This window comes from Paramormyrops kingsleyae, chromosome 4 (assembly GCF_048594095.1).
Source record: "Paramormyrops kingsleyae isolate MSU_618 chromosome 4, PKINGS_0.4, whole genome shotgun sequence".
In the NCBI taxonomy this organism is placed as follows: Eukaryota; Metazoa; Chordata; class Actinopteri; order Osteoglossiformes; family Mormyridae; genus Paramormyrops; species Paramormyrops kingsleyae.
Genome location: NC_132800.1, coordinates 10649238 through 10668690, shown reverse-complemented (window position 1 = coordinate 10668690; position 19453 = coordinate 10649238). Strand labels below are relative to the sequence as shown.

Here is a 19453-nt window from a genome sequence, read left to right as displayed (position 1 = left end):
TTGTTTGGTCAGGGAGATAGATTTAGGCATTGTTGTTTCGTTTCACCATTTTCTTTGTGTTCACTTAGGTAGCTCAGCTTGGGTTACTCGGTAGATGTGCTTTTGTTTGTTTCTTTGGCCTTTGTCACTCCTGACGTTCGTTACACCTAGTGTTTGTATTGTGTTTGTGAAAAACTATAAAAAAAACTATAAAAAAAGACTCCCTCTGTGTCCCGTGTTCCCTTCTCCTAGCCCTAGTTGTCCTGTCCTCCCCAATCCCTCCTTCCCTTTCACTTTGTTGCGGTCCAACCCTAGACTGGATCGTAACAGTAGATGGAACCTATTCAGAGGGAAATTCAGCTTCTCAGAAAAATTGCCGCTTAGCAATTAATCGATCATCGATCGATAAGATGAAACAACTATTGATTAATGAATTACTCGATAATTTGCATCCCTAGTCTATACATCATTTTTGTCTGTGAAATACTTACCAGTTCACCACTCCTAATGTTAATATACAGGAACAAACTATTTGCGCAGAGGCCAGGCAAAAATTTTCCCCTTGCTATAACACATTAACTAATTCCCCAGAGGTGGGTAGTAACGAATTACATTTACTTCGTTACTTTTAGAGTATATTTAAAGATAGGTACTTTTACTTTTACTCAAGTACATTTTTAGTGAAAAAACTTTACTTTTACTTCGCTACATTTGATGGCGTTCCTCCGTTACTGACAAAATTGTAATAAATATTAGATATATAAAATAATTCGTTTACGTGACTTGATCTGACGTCTCGCGAGACGTTGGAGAGGCTGCTTCGCGAGAGTCTGCTACGCATCTCCCGATTAAGTTCAGCGCGCGTTTAGAAAGATGATGGCTGAAGCAGAGGATGACGTGTGTGAGCTATCGGGGGAAGATCACCCGTGGCCTCAAATCAACTCTATTTTTTCACTTCAAGATGTGAGAAAGAACAGTTTCATAATGCGATGCAGGCTGTGTGCACCAAAAAAAAGCGACATCGCTGTGTACAAAAATTCCAGCTCCAACCTGAAAAAACGTACTGGTAAGTGTCAATATGATGCCTATTTGAACCCTATTAATGGTAATTTGGTAACTATGGGCACTTTGACCTTCTAGTACCATATTTCACACACTGTCCGAATGTTTTTCCTCATATGCGCGCTTGTGCAAGCAATGACAAATATCTTGTGAACCTTACAAACAACACACGTTCGTAAAAAACGTTCATTCTAAACGTCTGCATGTTTTCATATCCATTTTCCAAAAATCTAAATAAATTGAAGTGCATACTGTGACGTTATACACAAATTCGTACACTTCACTAAAGGTTTTATTTGTGACACTTCACCTAACGTTAAGTGCAGAACGTCATTGCATTTTAATTTATTCCTATCTAATGAATGCATGTACTTAAAATGTAAGAATAAAGTAAATAAATGTTTTTAAAGGAGACTGCTTTTAAAAGGAAGAGTTGCTTAGCCCAGCATATTATTCATTCACACCATTAATCACAAAACATATACATAATAATTCATATATATATATATATATACACACTCACCTAAAGGATTATTAGGAACACCATACTAATACGGTGTTTGACCCCCTTTCGCCTTCAGAACTGCCTTAATTCTACGTGGCATTGATTCAACAAGGTGCTGAAAGCATTCTTTAGAAATGTTGGCCCATATTGATAGGATAGCATCTTGCAGTTGATGGAGATTTGTGGGATGCACATCCAGGGCACGAAGCTCCCGTTCCACCACATCCCAAAGATGCTCTATTGGTTTGAGATCTGGTCACTGTGGGGGCCATTTTAGTACAGTGAACTCATTGTCATGTTCAAGAAACCAATTTGAAATGATTCGAGCTTTGTGACATGGTGCATTATCCTGCTGGAAGTAGCCATCAGAGGATGGGTACATGGTGGTCATAAAGGGATGGACATGGTCAGAAACAATGCTCAGGTAGGCCGTGGCATTTAAACGATGCCCAATTGGCACTAAGGGGCCTAAAGTGTGCCAAGAAAACATCCCCCACACCATTACACCACCACCACCAGCCTGCACAGTGGTAACAAGGCATGATGGATCCATGTTCTCATTCTCATTCTCATTCATCTCGAAGCAGCTCTGATCGCCCTCCCACTTGCAAATCGCGCTATTCGCATGATAATAACATGATAATCCGACAGTTAGTATTGGATAAAGAAATATGTGAATACGCCCATTGTGACCGAAATAAACAAGAGCACATGTCTGGGTAGTGTTTACACTGATCGGCTACAATATAGCGCACGGATACGTCTCTGCCACTGAAGCTTTGCGCCAGTGTTGCCACTTTCAGCAGCGAAGCTCATACCTGTGTTCATGGCTCAGTGGGCTAAGCCTGTGTGCCTGCAATCACGTGGTCGCCGATTCAAACGCAGCGTATTTAGAACGTGAATACCGATCTTCAGCTGAGATGCCACAAAACTTCATACTACAACTAATAATTAAATATATATAAAAATATTTTAAACCGTTTAACTGATAGTAATAATCGATCAAAATTAATTATTTCGGTTAACGGTTAAACGGTCAAAATGAGCATCCCTAATATATATATATATATATATATATATATATACACTCACCTAAAGGATTATTAGGAACACCTGTTCAATTTCTCATTAATGCAATTATCTAATCAACCAATCACATGGCAGTTGCTTCAATGCATTTAGGGGTGTGGTCCTGGTCAAGACAATCTCCTGAACTCCAAACTGAATGTCAGAATGGGAAAGGAAGGTGATTTAAGCAATTTTGAGCGTGGCATGGTTGTTGGTGCCAGACGGGCCGGTCTGAGTATTTCACAATCTGCTCAGTTACTGGGATTTTCACGCACAACCATTTCTAGGGTTTACAAAGAATGGTGTGCAAAGGGAAAAACATCCAGTATGCGGCAGTCCTGTGGGCGAAAATGCCTTGTTGATGCTAGAGGTCAGAGGAGAATGGGTCGACTGATTCAAGCTGATAGAAGAGCAACTTTGACTGAAATAAACACTCGTTACAACCGAGGTATGCAGCAAAGCATTTGTGAAGCCACAACACGCACAACCTTGAGGCGGATGGGCTACAACAGCAGAAGACCCCACCGGGTACCACTCATCCCCACTACAAATAGGAAAAAGAGACTACAATTTGCACGAGCTCACCAAAATTGGACAGTTGAAGACTGGAAAAATGTTGCCTGGTCTGATGAGTCTCGATTTCTGTTGAGACATTCAAATGGTAGAGTCAGAATTTGGCGTAAACAGAATGAGAACATGGATCCATCATGTCTTGTTACCACTGTGCGGGCTGATGGTGGTGGTATAATGGTGTGGGGGATGTTTTCTTGGCACACTTTAGGCCCCTTAGTGCCAATTGGGCATCGTTTAAATGCCACGGCCTACCTGAGCATTGTTTCTGACCATGTTCATCCCTTTATGACCACCATGTACCCATCCTCTGATGGCTACTTCCAGCAGGATAATGCACCATGTCACAAAGCTCGAATCATTTCAAATTGGTTTCTTGAACATGACAATGAGTTCACTGTACTACAATGGCCCCCACAGTCACCAGTAGAGCATCTTTGGGATGTGGTGGAACGGGAGCTTCGTGCCCTGGATGTGCATCCCACAAATCTCCATCAACTGCAAGATGCTATCCTATCAATATGGGCCAACATTTCTAAAGAATGCTTTCAGCACCTTGTTGAATCAATGCCACGTAGAATTAAGGCAGTTCTGAAGGTGAAAGGCGGTCAAACACCGTATTAGTATGGTGTTCCTAATAATCCTTTAGGTGAGTGTATTTTAGACAAAGAAAATTTAACATTTACATCCCGCCCTGACTAAGCCAGTGGCAGCTTTGCGCATGCGCGATTCATTCGCAGTCTGGAGGGCAGTACATCTCCTGCTCGGACTGCAGCTGGGCGGGGCTGCTGCGCGCGGACCGGCCGCCTGTGAGCGCTTTGGGACGGGAGACGAGCTCACGGCAGTAGTGGTGTGCGATACTACAAGATTTGGTATCGATGCGATACCAAGTAAATACAGGGAAAGTATCGCCGATACGATACCGATATCGATACTTCTTAAATACCTAATATAAATTAGGAAATGAGTCATACTACAATGCAATTCTTACTTGAATGCCTTCTTCACAGACTGGACGATTAACCAAATAAAGCAGCGCAACATTACAGTAACTAACAATAAATAAACCACTAACTTACGTGTACTATTTAAGAGCATTTATGTCATTTATTTAAACTTTATTTTACAGGTAAATTAACTGTAATTAGACCACGGTAACGACCTCGGAAAGTGTAAACCCGACTTCGGCACAGCTTAATGCGACAGCTGCGGTTTGCACATGTGAGAAAGTCTGCAAGAATGCGAAAGGTCTCAAGATTCATCAGTCAAAGATGGGGTGCCAACGGTCATGCAGTGGGCGACGCACAGAGCAACCTGGTGAGACGGAGGAGAGGCTGGGTCCGGCGACTAACCACAGTTCCCGGAATCTCCAGGCACACAGCAGAGAAAGCGAGGGCAATTCCATTCCTGATGTACCTTTGAGGGCAGCACAGAGGCAGAGTGGGAATACCCAGCAACATCTACAGTACAGACACGAGGCAGGGAAGCAGACAATCAACTGGCCAGTTGGACAAGCAAGGAAGGAGTGGGAGAGATTTGACTGTGAAGTGGATCAAGTGTTAGAGAACGTTCTCGCGGGGGAACTGAATCGAAAAGTGAAGGCAATGGCGAGTATAATCTGGAGCATTGGAGCAGAGCAGTTTGGAGTGAAACAGATAAGAACTCATCAACCTAGACCCGAACAGCAAAGGGAGAATCGCAGAACCAAGGAGATTAAACAACTAGGCTGTGATCTCCGGAGGCTTAGGAAAGCTTTCAGGCAAGCGGAGGAAGAGGAAAAACAAGCTCTGAAGGAGATCCGGGACAACCTGAGAGAGCGTATTAAGACCTTACGCCGAGCAGAGTATCATCGGAGGAACAGAAGACGGCAGTCTAAGCAGAGAGAGCAATTCACCAAGAACCCATTTGGTTATCTGAAGAAGCTCCTGGGCGACAAAAGGTCTGGTCAACTGCAGGCGCCAAGGGAAGAGGTAGAGGAGTACCTCTCTAGCACACACAGTGATCCAGGGAGGGGCACAGAGCTGGAGATCAAGGAGGCCGTAATGACCCTGGACGAGCCAACAACCATGTTTAAGGACAAAGAACCATCATGGAAGGAGGTCAATGATACCCTTAAAAGGGCAAGGGCTGGCTCGGCACCGGGACCCAATGGGATTCCATACAAAGTCTATAAGCAGTGTGAGCGGTTGAGAAGGAGACTCTGGAAGCTGTTGAAGGTGGCATGGCGGGGGAATCGCCTACCAGATGAGTGGCTCATTGCAGAGGGGCGTTTTATACCCAAAGAGGAAAACTCCTCAGGTATAAAACAGTTTCGCACCATCTCTCTTCTGAATGTGGAGGGCAAGATTTTCTTTGGAATTTTGGCAGGCAGACTTACCTCCTTTCTACTCAGCAACAAGTATATCGATACCGCAGTTCAGAAGGGGGGTGTCCCAGGAGTTCCAGGGTGCATTGAGCACACAAGCGTCATCTCAAAGGTAATTGAGGATGCAAAGCGCAATCAGGGAAACCTTGCAGTCCTCTGGCTCGATATATCTAACGCTTATGGAACTGTCCCGCACAAGCTGGTGGACCTCACTCTGCAAGCCTACCATGTCCCAGGGAAAGTCCAGCACCTCCTGCAGGATTATTTCAATCGCTTCAGGATGCGATTCACCTGCGGGGACTTCATAACCAGCTGGCAGAGGCTGGAAAAAGGCATTGTTACAGGGTGCACAATTTAGGTCATTCTATTTGCAGCTGCAATGAACCTCCTGGTCAAGACAGCGGAGAAGCCAAGGAGAGGTGCGGTTCTGGCAAATGGTGTTCAGCAGGCCCTGTTAAGGCATTCGTGGATGATCTGACAATAACTTCAAGATCAGTTCCAGAAAGTCGTTGGATTCTGGAAGATCTTGCCAAGATCATCGCAGGTGCCAGGATGGCGTTTAAGCCATCAAAGTCAAGGAGCCTTGTTCTGAGGAAAGGACGCATTCAGGACCGCATTCGCTTCAAAATTGGAGAGGAGATCATCCCCACTGTCAGTGAGAGACCCATCAAGAGCTTGGGGAAATGGTACAGAGCAGAGCTGAATGACCGAGAGAGTGTGAAAGAGATGCTTAACCAGGTTGAAGCTTGGCTGCAAGCTCTGGACAGGAGTGGGCTACCTGGTAGGTTTAAACTCTGGGGCTACCAGCATGGAGTACTCCCAAGACTTCTGTGGCCATTACTGATGTATGAGGTGCCATTAACAACAGTTGAAGCCTTAGAAAGGAGGATTAGCACCTTCCTGCGGAGATGGCTAGCAGTTCCCAAAAGCTTTTCTTCAGTTGGCCTGTACAGCTCTGGAAGTAAGCTTCAGCTACCATTAACATCTGTGGTGGAAGAGTTTAAAGTGGCTAAAGCCCGCCAGGTGGTAATGCTATGGGACAGCAGCGATCAGTTTGTGAGCCAAGCAGTTATCTCCATCCGCACAGGGCGGAAGTGGTCAGCCAGCAGGGCCGTGGCAGATGCAGAGGTAAGGCTACGGCACAGAGACATCGTGGGAACTGTCAACCAAGGCAGGCTAGGGCTAGGGGTCATAACCAGGGCAAGGTGGAAGGAAGCAAATGCCAAAGGTCGTCGCAGCCTCATCCAGGAAGAGCTTTGTATGGTGGAGGAGGAGAACAGACAGATGAGGGCAGTGGCTATGACAATCCAGGGGAGGTGGACATGCTGGGGCAGTGTCCAGGGAAGATCATTGGGGTGGAGGGATGTGTGGGGCATGGAGGAGAAGAGGATCAAGTTCCTCTTGTGCTCCACCTATGATATCCTGCCATCGCCAGTTAACCTCCATTGTTGGGGGCTGATTGAGAGCCCAGGGTGTGAACTATGTGGGAGACCAGCAAGCCTTGAACATGTGCTGTCATTATGTCAAGTTAGTCTGGCAGACGGTAAGTTCAGGTGGAGGCATGACCAGATATTGGCGGAGCTGGCCACAGGTCTGGAGGAGGAGAGAAGGAAGGCCTGCAAGATCATAAGGTCGACAGCGCCCAGCCTCATTAGGTTTGTTAAGGCAGGGGAGTGCTCTGATACGTCATCAATGGACACAGGAATTTTGACATCTGCTGCTGACTGGGATATGAGGGTTGACCTCAGGAAACAACTTAAGTTTCCAGAGGAGATTACAACCACAACTCTCAGACCAGACATAGTCCTGTGGTCTAGAGCAACCAAACAAGTGGTTCTTCTTGAGCTGACTGTGCCATGGGAGGAGAGGATGGAAGAGGCCCATGAGAGAAAGCTTGGGAAGTACCAGGCCCTTATCCACGATTGTCAACAGGTGGGATGGCGTGCTTGGAATTTGCCAGAAGAAGGTAGGCTGCCAAGGATTCCCTGGGCAGTCTCTCTGGACTGCCCTGTCCAGGCTTGGCATCAGAGGTCGCAACAGAAGACATCTAGTGTCAAACTTCACTAAACGAGCAGAGTCTGCATCTAGATGGCTGTGGCTAAAGCGCTGTGAGCGCTGGAACAACCCACTAAATAGGAAGGAGTCATCTTGAGCAGTGGCTGTGGAGCCGGAGGGGCCGAGGGGGCAGCCCCAGGACACTGGGGTTAGCTGTCAAGCCCTCTGGAGGTGTTGTGGGTTAATTGACGAAACACTGGTGAAGGGGGGTACCCACCTGATGACCTGAAGAAAGCACCAAAGGCCCACACCACAAGCTCTGTCAGGCAAGTGTTGGCCATCATCCTCAGGAAAGCGGCCCATCCAGCCGTTGGGGGTGAGAGCGATGAAACCATCGTATAACAGACAACTGAAAACCAGCTCTCACTGCTTTACGTGATATTCGTGAGAAACAGCAGATTACGCATCGGAACTGCCTGGGATACAAACGTCATGTGTGTAACCAAATTCTTCAGCCAATACGGGCAAAGGTGTGTCGTCACGGAGGCGGTTCCAGTTTGTGCAGCTGGGTGAGAGGTCGCAATGCATCTAACCGTAATGCATCTAACCGTAATGCATTGTGTCAGGATCAGAATGCGTTGCTATAAGCCAGCGCTGTAAGCAAGTCCAACGCACCCGATGACCGGACTGGGGAAACAAACTGAAACGCGGACTTAATACAGAGGACTAATGACAACAACCAGAAACAGCTGATCACATGGGGATCCCACATGAGGTTAACGAGGGGGCGTGGCACACGGAAGGAGCGGACGATCGGGGCAGGACAGGGGTAATGTTGGGATAAGATCTTTATTGTTTTGGAAGCCATTAAGAAAAAAATGCTCGTTTTATCCTGTTCATTTTGTGTTTAAATGCTAAAAAAAACATATTTAGGTATCATTTTGGGGGTGGCCGGGAACTAGTGATGGCAAAACGAAGCTTTTCAAAGCACTGAAGCTTCCTTTTCAAGTGTGTCGAAAAATGGTTCAGTACTCGAAGCCTTCCGAAATGACCATTAGTGACACCAAGTGGTCAAATAAGGAAATAGCACTTAATTTTGAGTGAGTGCAGTGAATCTGAATATTTTTAAATTGGCAAAAATTCTAATGGTCTGTAGTGCGTCATGAACATTAATGACCTGGTGAACTTGAATGTGACTTCTTGTGGACTGGGAAAGCATTGACTGAACTGGGAAGGGGTGCTTGTGTAACGGAAGAGGGGCCATTAGTCTACAGATTTTTATTCAGGAACAGTATTTGTTCAACAGTGCAGGGGCTAAGTTGGTTACGTTTTTTATTCACCACTTCTCCTGCTTTGGAGAATACCCGCTCACATGGAACGGAGGACGCTGGAGTGCATAAAAACTGTACTGCAAGTTCGTATAAGTGTGGATACACAGCCTGTTGCATATCCCAGAACCTCAAAGGGTCTTCAGTATGTGGTATATTGGGGTCACTGAGGTTCGCGCCTCATTTTCACTTTTCTGAAGCAGTCACGTGGTTGAGCACAGAACGAAGCTTCGGATCACCATGGTCGCGTGTTTAGGGTAGAACGGAAGAAGCATCGAAATTCTGCTTCAGAGCGCACTGTATCATTTTTTTTGGACACATGTCTCGGAGCTTCGGTGTCAAGCTTAACATCACTACCGGGAACCAATTAATTGGTTTTCCATTTTTATTATGGGAAAGATTCGATCAGAACTCGAACTTTTTAGGATTTGATCCGGAGTCCGGAACAGATTAAGTTCGAGAACCGAGGTACCACTGTACTTTATTATAAATATTATAGTGTGTGTGTGTGTGTGTGTGTGCATGTGCCTGCGCCTGTTTGCTAGCCTGGCGCCGCTGAGTCACGTGACAGCCGGGAGCGGCATTTGGGACAGCCGCAGTGCATTCGGGAGAGAGATTGAAACTGAAGTATCGATCTCATTAAACTGGTATCGATCAATATCAATACCAACATTATTATCGATATTATCAATACTTGGATCGATCCGCCCACCACTACACGGCAGCATCCGCTGCTCGGTGAGAAGAGTAAGAACGATACGTGCTTCCACGTCAGAGTCTCCAAAAGTCTCTAATAACACCAGAAAAAGTCGCTAGATTTGTCGCTAGTAGCTTTTTTCAAAACAAGTCGCTAGAGGGGTCTAAAAACTTGCTAAATATAGCGATAAAATCACTAATTTGGCAACACTGGGAGACGCTCGGTGTCACAGCCAGTTTGGGGGAGACTACGGCTGCTGACATTGTTCCTGGGATAGGTTCCAGGTCTCCCCTTGACCCTGGTTGGGATTCAGCGGTTATGATAATGGATGGATGGATGAAAATGTAAATGCATCTATCATTCTGAGAAGAGCTGTAGCCAGGTGGTCAAAGAGCCACATGTAGCTTGTGAGTGAAGGCTTTTTAAAATGTATTTTAAATCGACAATGAACAATGAAGTCCCAAGCCAAACTTCTGAAGTACCAAAAATGAACCTCAGCTGCAATCGTACTTTGGGCGCAGGAACTTTTGGTACTGGTACTCCACTGGAAGTCACTGGAAAAGGTGAAGTACCGAAAGTACCATACCTGGTGCAGTGGAAAAGCGCCCTGAATGAACTTGCCTTGCTTTGCAATTGGATCTAAAGGCTACTGACATAAACAGCTCATGTACTGTAAATGTGAAAGGAGGCAGAGGGAGAGAGAAAGAGAAGCTCCCCTAGCAGAAGAAAACGAAAGACAATAAAACACACTCCACCTCATACAGGGAGAGAGAAGCGTGTGTGTGAACAGACTCACATTGTAAGAAATCAGCTCTGGGCCTGGACACTAATACCGGAAGGATGGTGTCTTTGGTAACTAGGAGGAGAGAGAGAAACAGGGATGTGAGTAAAAGGAATTTACTTGTGGGAGATGGACGTCACTCACTGTGGAGACACCAGCAGTAGATTATTATCATTATGAGGGACAATAACAGGCATTTTAACAAACTGCAAATCATTGTAAGTTACTTATAATACTGAGTTTTGGATTCTGTAATGCAGAAGAAACATGATTCCTGTAATCTGGGTTTTGCAGCCTGTCGAATGTAAAGCTCTTTCATCATTTTCTTCACAAATATTTAGTCTTATTGGAAACAGAAACTGACCTGATCAAACAAATGTGAGCCTGACTGTATTGCATACTCCCTCTGCATGGTCTATATTAACATGAACAGACAAGAAAATGTATTGATTCATTAACCTGTGAGATGGATATCATCCATTTTCTTTTCCCAACTAATTTCCAGTTGATTGTTCAGTTCAAAAACCATCTTCCTCATGTTCTCAAAAGAGCAGCGTGGATAGACAGAGATTCTGGGTCCAAATCCAGCTTCAAGGACAACAGGAAGACCCTGGCACCTCTACAGACACACAGTCTGATTAAATAGCTTCATCACAACAAATGTGTATGGAGATCTAATTAACAAGACCATTAACATCTGACAAATGACAGACTAGTTGAAATACAAATGAGAACATGCATCCATTTGAATACTCTGGTTTTCTTATTGTCAGAGTAGCTGTTCTGTTACCTGGAGGAAATGGATGTGATCCTCTGTGTGTGAAAGCTGCTCCAGCTCAGAGTGTCTCCTCTTCAGTTCATCAATATCCTGCTTCAGTCTCTCCATGTGTCCTTCAGCCTGAATCACTGCAGCCTTCTCCTGATCTCGGATAAGCTTTGTCACCTCAGAGCGTCTTCTCTCAATGGAGCGGATCATCTCAGTGAAGGTCCTCTCACTGTCCTGTACTGCTGACTGTGCTGAGCTCTGTTGGTGATACAGGGAGCAGAGGACGGTAAATTACAATTGGCCCCTTTTGAGACCCCAGAGAGCCTCATTGTACAATAGTGATGTGAGCTGACAGGAGGTATAAAAACAGCACAGGGCTGGGGTTTGGAGCGTCACGATGCTGGATGCCTCAGGTACTGAAACCCAGCCAGCACTGATTGGAAATGATCCCTCATTAAGCTCATACACTGTCAGCTGCAGGGATTTGGCAGAGACTGGTGGCTGTATGGGGCAGGTTGGTTGTCACCTTTAAGTCTCAGTTTAATTGGTAATTTCATGGTGTGTATTTCCATTGCGCAGGTATATGAAAACTTGCTGTTTCTGAAAAGAGCCTTAAATGGCATTTTTCCAAATAAGTAGGATAACCCCTGTAACCCCAGATTAGTTAAACCCTGTTTGTGAGCATGAGCCCAGATCACTTGCAGGAACCACGCCCCCCGGCTCAATGTATCTCTTCTGAATACTGACAGCTGCTTCCTTTTAGTCCTGGTTACTGGTAATATAAAACCAGGTAAACTGGGTAAACCGGCTTTATCGGTGTGAGGTTTTATCTTATCATGCTAGACTGCTGAGCGTTTCCCTGCCCTGGTTCTCCTTGGTTGCATGAGGTTCCTTCTGTGACTCTTTATGTGCCTGATCTCCCAGACCCTGTTACGCAAGCGACTGCTGATCCCGACCCCCATCTAGGTGTGCCTGAGTGTTTCACCTTCACCGTGTCCCCATGAGTGTTTGCCTTTTCCCTCACTCCCCAGGGTAGATTACCCTGCTTTCTGATCTCTGTTACCAACCCTGACTTTGATTCCCATACTGTGATTTGTCTCTTTGACTGCACCCTGTTTGGGACCCAGAGTAACCCACAGTGACCTTAGTATGATTAATCCGCTCAGATCTATAAATCTGTTGAATCTAGGGAAGAAAACTGATACAACATGATCACAAGCCAGCTGTTATCTTCTCTTCAGGTTCATACTCACTCTGAATGAGCCCACAGCCTCTCTCAGCTCCTGCAGCTCCTTCTCTCTCATCTGAATTCTCTGCTGAAATTCCCTCTGTGTTTCTCCCATTTGTTTCTATAGATTGGAAAGAAGATGACAAAATAAGTTTGTTTTATTAGCTGAGATAAAATTCTCTATTCACCCTATTCAGTTTGGACCGCAGCCTTGTGCCCTATGCTGCCTGGGAAAGGCTCCAGGTCCCCATGATTCTGACTAGGATAAGCGGATAGGAGATGGATGGATGGATTCATGGATGGATGGATGGACGGACGGATATTCTTAAATGATTGATTGACTGTAGGTAGGATAAACTGGACACAGACCCTTTGACTCACCATCATTGTACTGAGCTGTTATTTCTGCACTTGTGACCCTCCTGTTATCTTTAACAATTCTAGCTATTCTCGTCTGACTTCTCTCATTAACAAGGTATTTTCACCCACAGACCCACCACAGGTGTTTATGTTCATTGCACCATTCTCAGTAAACTCTACACACTGCAGTGTGTTAAAATCCCAGGATGGTGGCTGTTTCTGAGATGCTGGACCCACAGCATTTGGCGGCAACAATCACACCACAGCCTCTTAGCTCACACATCTTAGCCATTCAGATGCTCAGCAAACAGTAAGTGAACCTCTGAACCCTGTTTGCTTGCTGTATGTATCCAGCTGCAGCCACATGATTCACTGTTTAAAGGAGTTTTCAGTAGGAATTCAATGAGAACTTTTTACACTTTATAACAACATTTTGTATTTTCAGTTCATTTTTCTTTCACTTTCCCAAACCAGACTTGATATTGGTGTCTTTATAGCACATAAACTCAAATGCATTAAGACAAAAGCCTTTTTTTTTTTTCAAATAAAAGTTATAATTTATATATGAGTATTTTTGGCCTGACCTCCTTTTGTGCAGCAGCTGAGACTGTATCATGGCCTCTGTGTTCATCCATTGTACAGAGATAACAGATACACTGCTGGTCGGTACGGCAGTAGACCTCCAGTGGTCTGTCATGCTGGGAACAGACCATGTCCTGCAGATGTCCAGTGGCATCAGTCAGCTTGTGCTTCTTAAAAGCTGGAGACTCATAGTGAGGCTGGAGGTGAGTTTCACAGTAAGAGGCCAGACACACCAGGCAGGACTTGGCAGCTTTGTGTTTTCTCCCAGTACAGAAATCACACTCCACATCTCCTGGTCCAGCATGATGGTCAGCAGGAGTAGCTGCTTGTAGTCCAGTCTTCTTAAGTATCTCCACCACCTCAGCCAGCATGGTGTTTCTGCGCAGAACAGGTCTGGGTATGAAGGTCTGTCTGCACTGGGGGCAGCTGTAAACTCCAAGACGATCCTCCTGATCCCAGCAGCTCTTAATGCAGCTCGTACAGTAACTGTGTCCACAGCCTATAGTCACTGGATCCTTCAGTTGATCCAGACAGATTGCACAGCTGAACTGGTTCGGATCCAGTGCGGAATTGGCTTTTGCCATTTTACCACAAACACTGATAGGATTCAGTTTCGTCGTCTGTGTGTGTGAGAGTGAGAGGAACTTCCTGCTTCTCAGGTTGCTGTAGGTGTGGTTTTGGACTGAGGCCAGACTGAGAAGAGCAGACTGGGCAAACACTGGGTTTTGAAGTTTATGAGTAAAATATTACATTATACAAACTGTACACACAACAGACATTTATTTAGCTTTTATGCATTTAACTGTTACTGATTTCCCACAGATAAGCTATAATCTTAGGATTAGATTTTTTTAGGTAGAAATTACATAGAAAGGTATAAGAGAGCAGTTCTATTGAGAATGAATTTCTGTGTCTGTTTAGATAATTGTCTTTGCTTCTTTCTCCAGATGAAGCACATTTACTGGAAAAATGTAATTTGATTTGTTTTGAAACTATCATGTGGTATTAGGTATAGCATACAGGTATGTGCAATTATAGGTTAAGACATCAGTTTCATTAAACACTTATTTAGTTAAAATCTCATATTTAAGCCATAAGTTAATGGATCAGGTTCAGCCAAACCCAGGAACAGAAAGATTAAATACTAGATAAAATATCCAACAAATTCCAATAACCGCTTATCCAGTACAGGGTTATGGAGCCAATCACAGGAAGCACAGGGCACAGGGCAGGGACACCCTGGGTGGGATGCCAGTCCATCACAGGAAAAAACACTCACTCACAGGCTGAGGACAATTTAAAGACACTAATTCACCAAACTGCATGATCTTGGACTGTGGGAGGAAACCCAACGGAACACGGGGAGAACATGCAAGCTGTACATGCAGAACCAGGAGTGGGAACCAGACCCACAAGCCTGGAGGCATGAAGTGAGAGCAGCTGGTCTGAAGTCCTGAAGGGAGCTGGAGCCCTTTCTTTGGAACAGTGTGGATCCGTCCTCCATTACTGCTTATCCTGTACAGGGGTGAGGGGAGCCTGGAGCCTGTCCCAGGGGGCACAGGGCGGGGGGCACGATGGATAGGATACTAGTTTATAGCAGAGCACACACACACACAGAATCACACACTAAGGACAGGGGGCACGATGGATAGGATACTAGTTTATAGCAGAGCACACACTCACACACACAATCACACACTAAGGACAGGGGGCACGATGGATAGGATACTAGTTTATAGCAGAGCACACACTCACACACACAATCACACACTAAGGACAGGGGGCACGATGGATAGGATACTAGTTTATAGCAGAGCACACACTCACACACACAATCACACACTAAGGACAGGGGACACGATGGATAGGATACTAGTTTATAGCAGAGCACACACTCACACACACAATCACACACTAAGGACAGGGGGCACGATGGATAGGATACTAGTTTATAGCAGAGCACACACTCACACACACAATCACACACTAAGGACAGGGGATACGATGGATAGGATACTAGTTTTAGCAGAACACACTCACACACACAATCACACACTAAGGACAGGGGACACGATGGATAGGATACTAATTTATAGCAGGGCACACACACACACACAATCACACACTAAGGACAGGGGACACGATGGATAGGATACTAGTTTATAGCAGAACACACTCACACACACAATCACACACTAAGGACAGGGGACACGATGGATAGGATACTAGTTTATAGCAGAGCACACACTCAGACACACAATCACACACTAAGGACAGGGGACACAATGGATAGGATACTAGTTTATAGCAGAGCACACACTCACACACACAATCACACACTAAGGACAGGGGACACGATGGATAGGATACTAGTTTATAGCAGAGCACACACACAATCACACACTAAGGACAGGGGACACGATGGATAGGATACTAGTTTATAGCAGAGCACACACTCACACACACAATCACACACTAAGGACAGGGGACACAATGGATAGGATACTGGTTTATAGCAGAGCACACACTCACACACACAATCACACACTAAGGACAGGGGACACGATGGATAGGATACTGGTTTATAGCAGAGCACACACTCACACACACAATCACACACTAAGGACAGGGGATACGATGGATAGGATACTAGTTTTAGCAGAACACACTCACACACACAATCACACACTAAGGACAGGGGACACGATGGATAGGATACTAATTTATAGCAGGGCACACACACACACACAATCACACACTAAGGACAGGGGACACGATGGATAGGATACTAGTTTATAGCAGAACACACTCAGACACACAATCACACACTAAGGACAGGGGACACGATGGATAGGATACTAGTTTATAGCAGAGCACACACTCAGACACACAATCACACACTAAGGACAGGGGACACGATGGATAGGATACTAGTTTATAGCAGAGCACACACTCACACACACAATCACACACTAAGGACAGGGGACACGATGGATAGGATACTAGTTTATAGCAGAGCACACACTCACACACACAATCACACACTAAGGACAGGGGACACGATGGATAGGATACTAGTTTATAGCAGAGCACACACTCAGACACACAATCACACACTAAGGACAGGGGACACGATGGATAGGATACTAGTTTATAGCAGAGCACACACTCAGACACACAATCACACACTAAGGACAGGGGACACGATGGATAGGATACTAGTTTATAGCAGAGCACACACTCACACACACAATCACACACTAAGGACAGGGGACACGATGGATAGGATACTAGTTTATAGCAGAGCACACACTCACACACACAATCACACACTAAGGACAGGGGACACGATGGATAGGATACTAGTTTATAGCAGAGCACACACTCACACACACAATCACACACTAAGGACAGGGGACACGATGGATAGGATACTAGTTTATAGCAGAGCACACACTCAGACACACAATCACACACTAAGGACAGGGGACACGATGGATAGGATACTAGTTTATAGCAGAGCACACACTCAGACACACAATCACACACTAAGGACAGGGGACACGATGGATAGGATACTAGTTTATAGCAGAGCACACACTCACACACACAATCACACACTAAGGACAGGGGACACGATGGATAGGATACTAGTTTATAGCAGAGCACACACTCACACACACAATCACACACTAAGGACAGGGGACACGATGGATAGGATACTAGTTTATAGCAGAGCACACACTCACACACACAATCACACACTAAGGACAGCTTAGAGATCACTATCGGCTGGCCGCATGTTTTCAGTCTCTGAAGAATGAGGAGAAAACTCATATTGGGGGAACATGCAGACTTCACATACAGAGTGGGGGGGGGGGGGGGGGCAGAGCCAGAGGTTACACCCTGAAGCCCTGAAGACTGGAACAGATAAATGCCTAAGAAAACATTAATTTTAATAGTTTCAGTCTTGTTACTAAAATCTAATGGAAGTGAATTCCACCTGTCCAAGTCACAATAAATGCACTCAAGGAAGTTCCCTGCTCATCATGGCCACGGAATGGTATTCCTTGTTTTCCAAGGAAATTGTTACAGCTAAGATCCTGTGGAGATACTGTCGTCTCTCTGAAATCTCTGCTGCGTTTGCTGATCTAAGTTGCTGAACAACATCACCTTGTTTTTTTGTGGTTTTAAAGCTGTGCCAGCACATCATAGAAGATGAATGGCTGGAACTCTTTTCATGCTCCCTAAAGGCATCTAAAGCGCTCTTCCAATTGCAGAACCCTGAATGACTGAGGCTCTCTTTTTTTAAAAAAAATTTTTGCTTCCCAAAAATGCAACATGAAAAACAGAAAGCCAAGTTCCTCACAACAGAATACTCCAATCATTTAAACTGTTCAAACCAACTCTTATTGAATGCCCTCTGCTGGCCTCCAAACTGGCTCAGTGGATACTGTGGGAGGACATTTTGTCTTGGACCACTTTCTAGAGTTCCTAAATCATCTCCTGCTGCTCGTTCCAGTAAACCTCCTTCAGCTGTCCTTAACGATCCACCTGCTGCTTCCTGCTGTGATGCTGTTGTGTTTTGGTTTTCTCTCGCTTTCCTGATTTCCCCTGACCTATCTGAATGATCAGAAAGATAATCATTACTATTTAATGATCCCTCTGTATTGGTCTTTATGAGTTACTAGTTTGTACCATATTATTTTAACAACATAAAAAGCATAATATATAAAATAATTTTTTTTCTTTGAAAGAAGCCCCTTATGTTCATTGTTGTGTACATCAGTACATAAATGAAACCGATTTAGAGTGCTTTATTTAGCCATGGAGGGTAACAACTGAAAAACAGCATTGTTGTTCGGCTTTTCATTTCGCTATTTTGTTGATTCACTCGAAGAGCAAGTAACGTAATATAGGTCAAGTGATGAGTTTGATATCAATCTTTTGTGAAACACCGTCATATTTACATTATTTGTACAGTACGAATGATTTGCTTTGGTACCTGGTCAAACTTAAGCTCTCCTCTGTCTGCCTGTCTGCACTTCTCCTACAGCAAATTCGCAGGCAGCAGCTTCTCCCCCCTCGCTCACATGCGTAAGTGCTGTGCTCAGTCGCCTAGTGCCTGAGCTCGGATCATACCAAAATTAGGGGGAATTTACGACTGTGCGCTATGTGCTTCGAATATTGTGTGTAGTTTTTGTTTTATACAGTTGTCAGTCAGGCATCTAACTATGAAACAAATTACACTCCAAAAGACCCTGGGCTTCTGAAACAACAACCCGGGCTTAAGCCCAGTAAGCCACCCCCCCCGCTCCGCCGATGTTAGGAACCTACAGACAGCAGAGTGGACCTCAAGAACAGGGGTCCCTCGACTTGGCACACAACCCCCTCCCCAGACATCCTGCCTTACCTACCACTCACCCAACAGGCCAACACCCTAAAGAAAGTTTCTTCTAAGTCGGCTTTTGTAGACCCTGTATATTGATTTACTCACGACTACTAGTCTCAATATACAGATAGGTTATGTTTGTATGTGTCCTTAGACAATCTTAGTGTTTTCTGTGCCACCCTTATAACCATGTTCACCGAGTATCACCTATTTTACCCGTCACACTTAAACACTTATATAGATTGGAATAAACAAATATGTATAGCTACTACTGCGTATATGTTCTCATGGTTATACCAGAAGAATCTTGAAAATTAAATTGTGTAACCAGTGTGTCCTAACTTTCCCTTACTTAGGTATCACTGATATGATGGCCCATTCACATTCAATGATATGATTTTATATTCCTGAAAATTTCTTTGAATTTTTTTTCCCCAGAAATCTGTTTTAGCATTGATGCAGCCAGACACATTCTTAAACTGATAACACAGAATGATAAGGGAAGTACAAAACTTAATTTGAACTATATACATTTGCAAGACCTCCAAATAAGGTGTGTAGTTCCTTCTGAAAGCTGAGGGGAAAGAGCCAATCTGCAGAATGGGGTCACCTCTTCATTGGTGGAAAAAGTCTAAAAATTACAGAAAAAATAAATCAAGATATCAAAATCACTGCGAATGATTAGTTCCCAATTTGCTGAAGTTTTAAGCTAAAGTCTAAAGATGAAGTCAAAGTATATAATTGCTGTGGAACAACCGACAGAATAGGACCATGT

The 19453-nt window shown here is 44.7% G+C and overlaps 1 protein-coding gene across 4 annotated transcripts in view; it reads right to left on the bottom strand.

Annotated features, from left to right (window-relative positions):
- Nucleotides 1-19453, bottom strand: part of LOC111841371 (tripartite motif-containing protein 16-like) — a 129777-nt gene that overhangs the window by 16451 nt on the left and 93873 nt on the right. For 2 of the 4 annotated variants that reach the window (XM_072710644.1, XM_072710646.1), the window contains exons 1-5: nucleotides 13289-13936; nucleotides 12370-12465; nucleotides 11141-11374; nucleotides 10810-10969; nucleotides 10366-10425 (exon numbers count right to left, since the gene is read on the bottom strand). In XM_072710644.1, coding sequence (XP_072566745.1) covers nucleotides 10366-10425; nucleotides 10810-10969; nucleotides 11141-11374; nucleotides 12370-12465; nucleotides 13289-13870 — 1132 coding nt within the window. In that variant the 5' untranslated portion in view covers nucleotides 13871-13936. Of the gene's footprint in view, nucleotides 1-10365; nucleotides 10426-10809; nucleotides 10970-11140; nucleotides 11375-12369; nucleotides 12466-13288; nucleotides 13937-19453 lie in introns of those variants that run through there. The other 2 variants (XM_072710643.1, XM_072710645.1) reach the window with 1 other exon arrangement.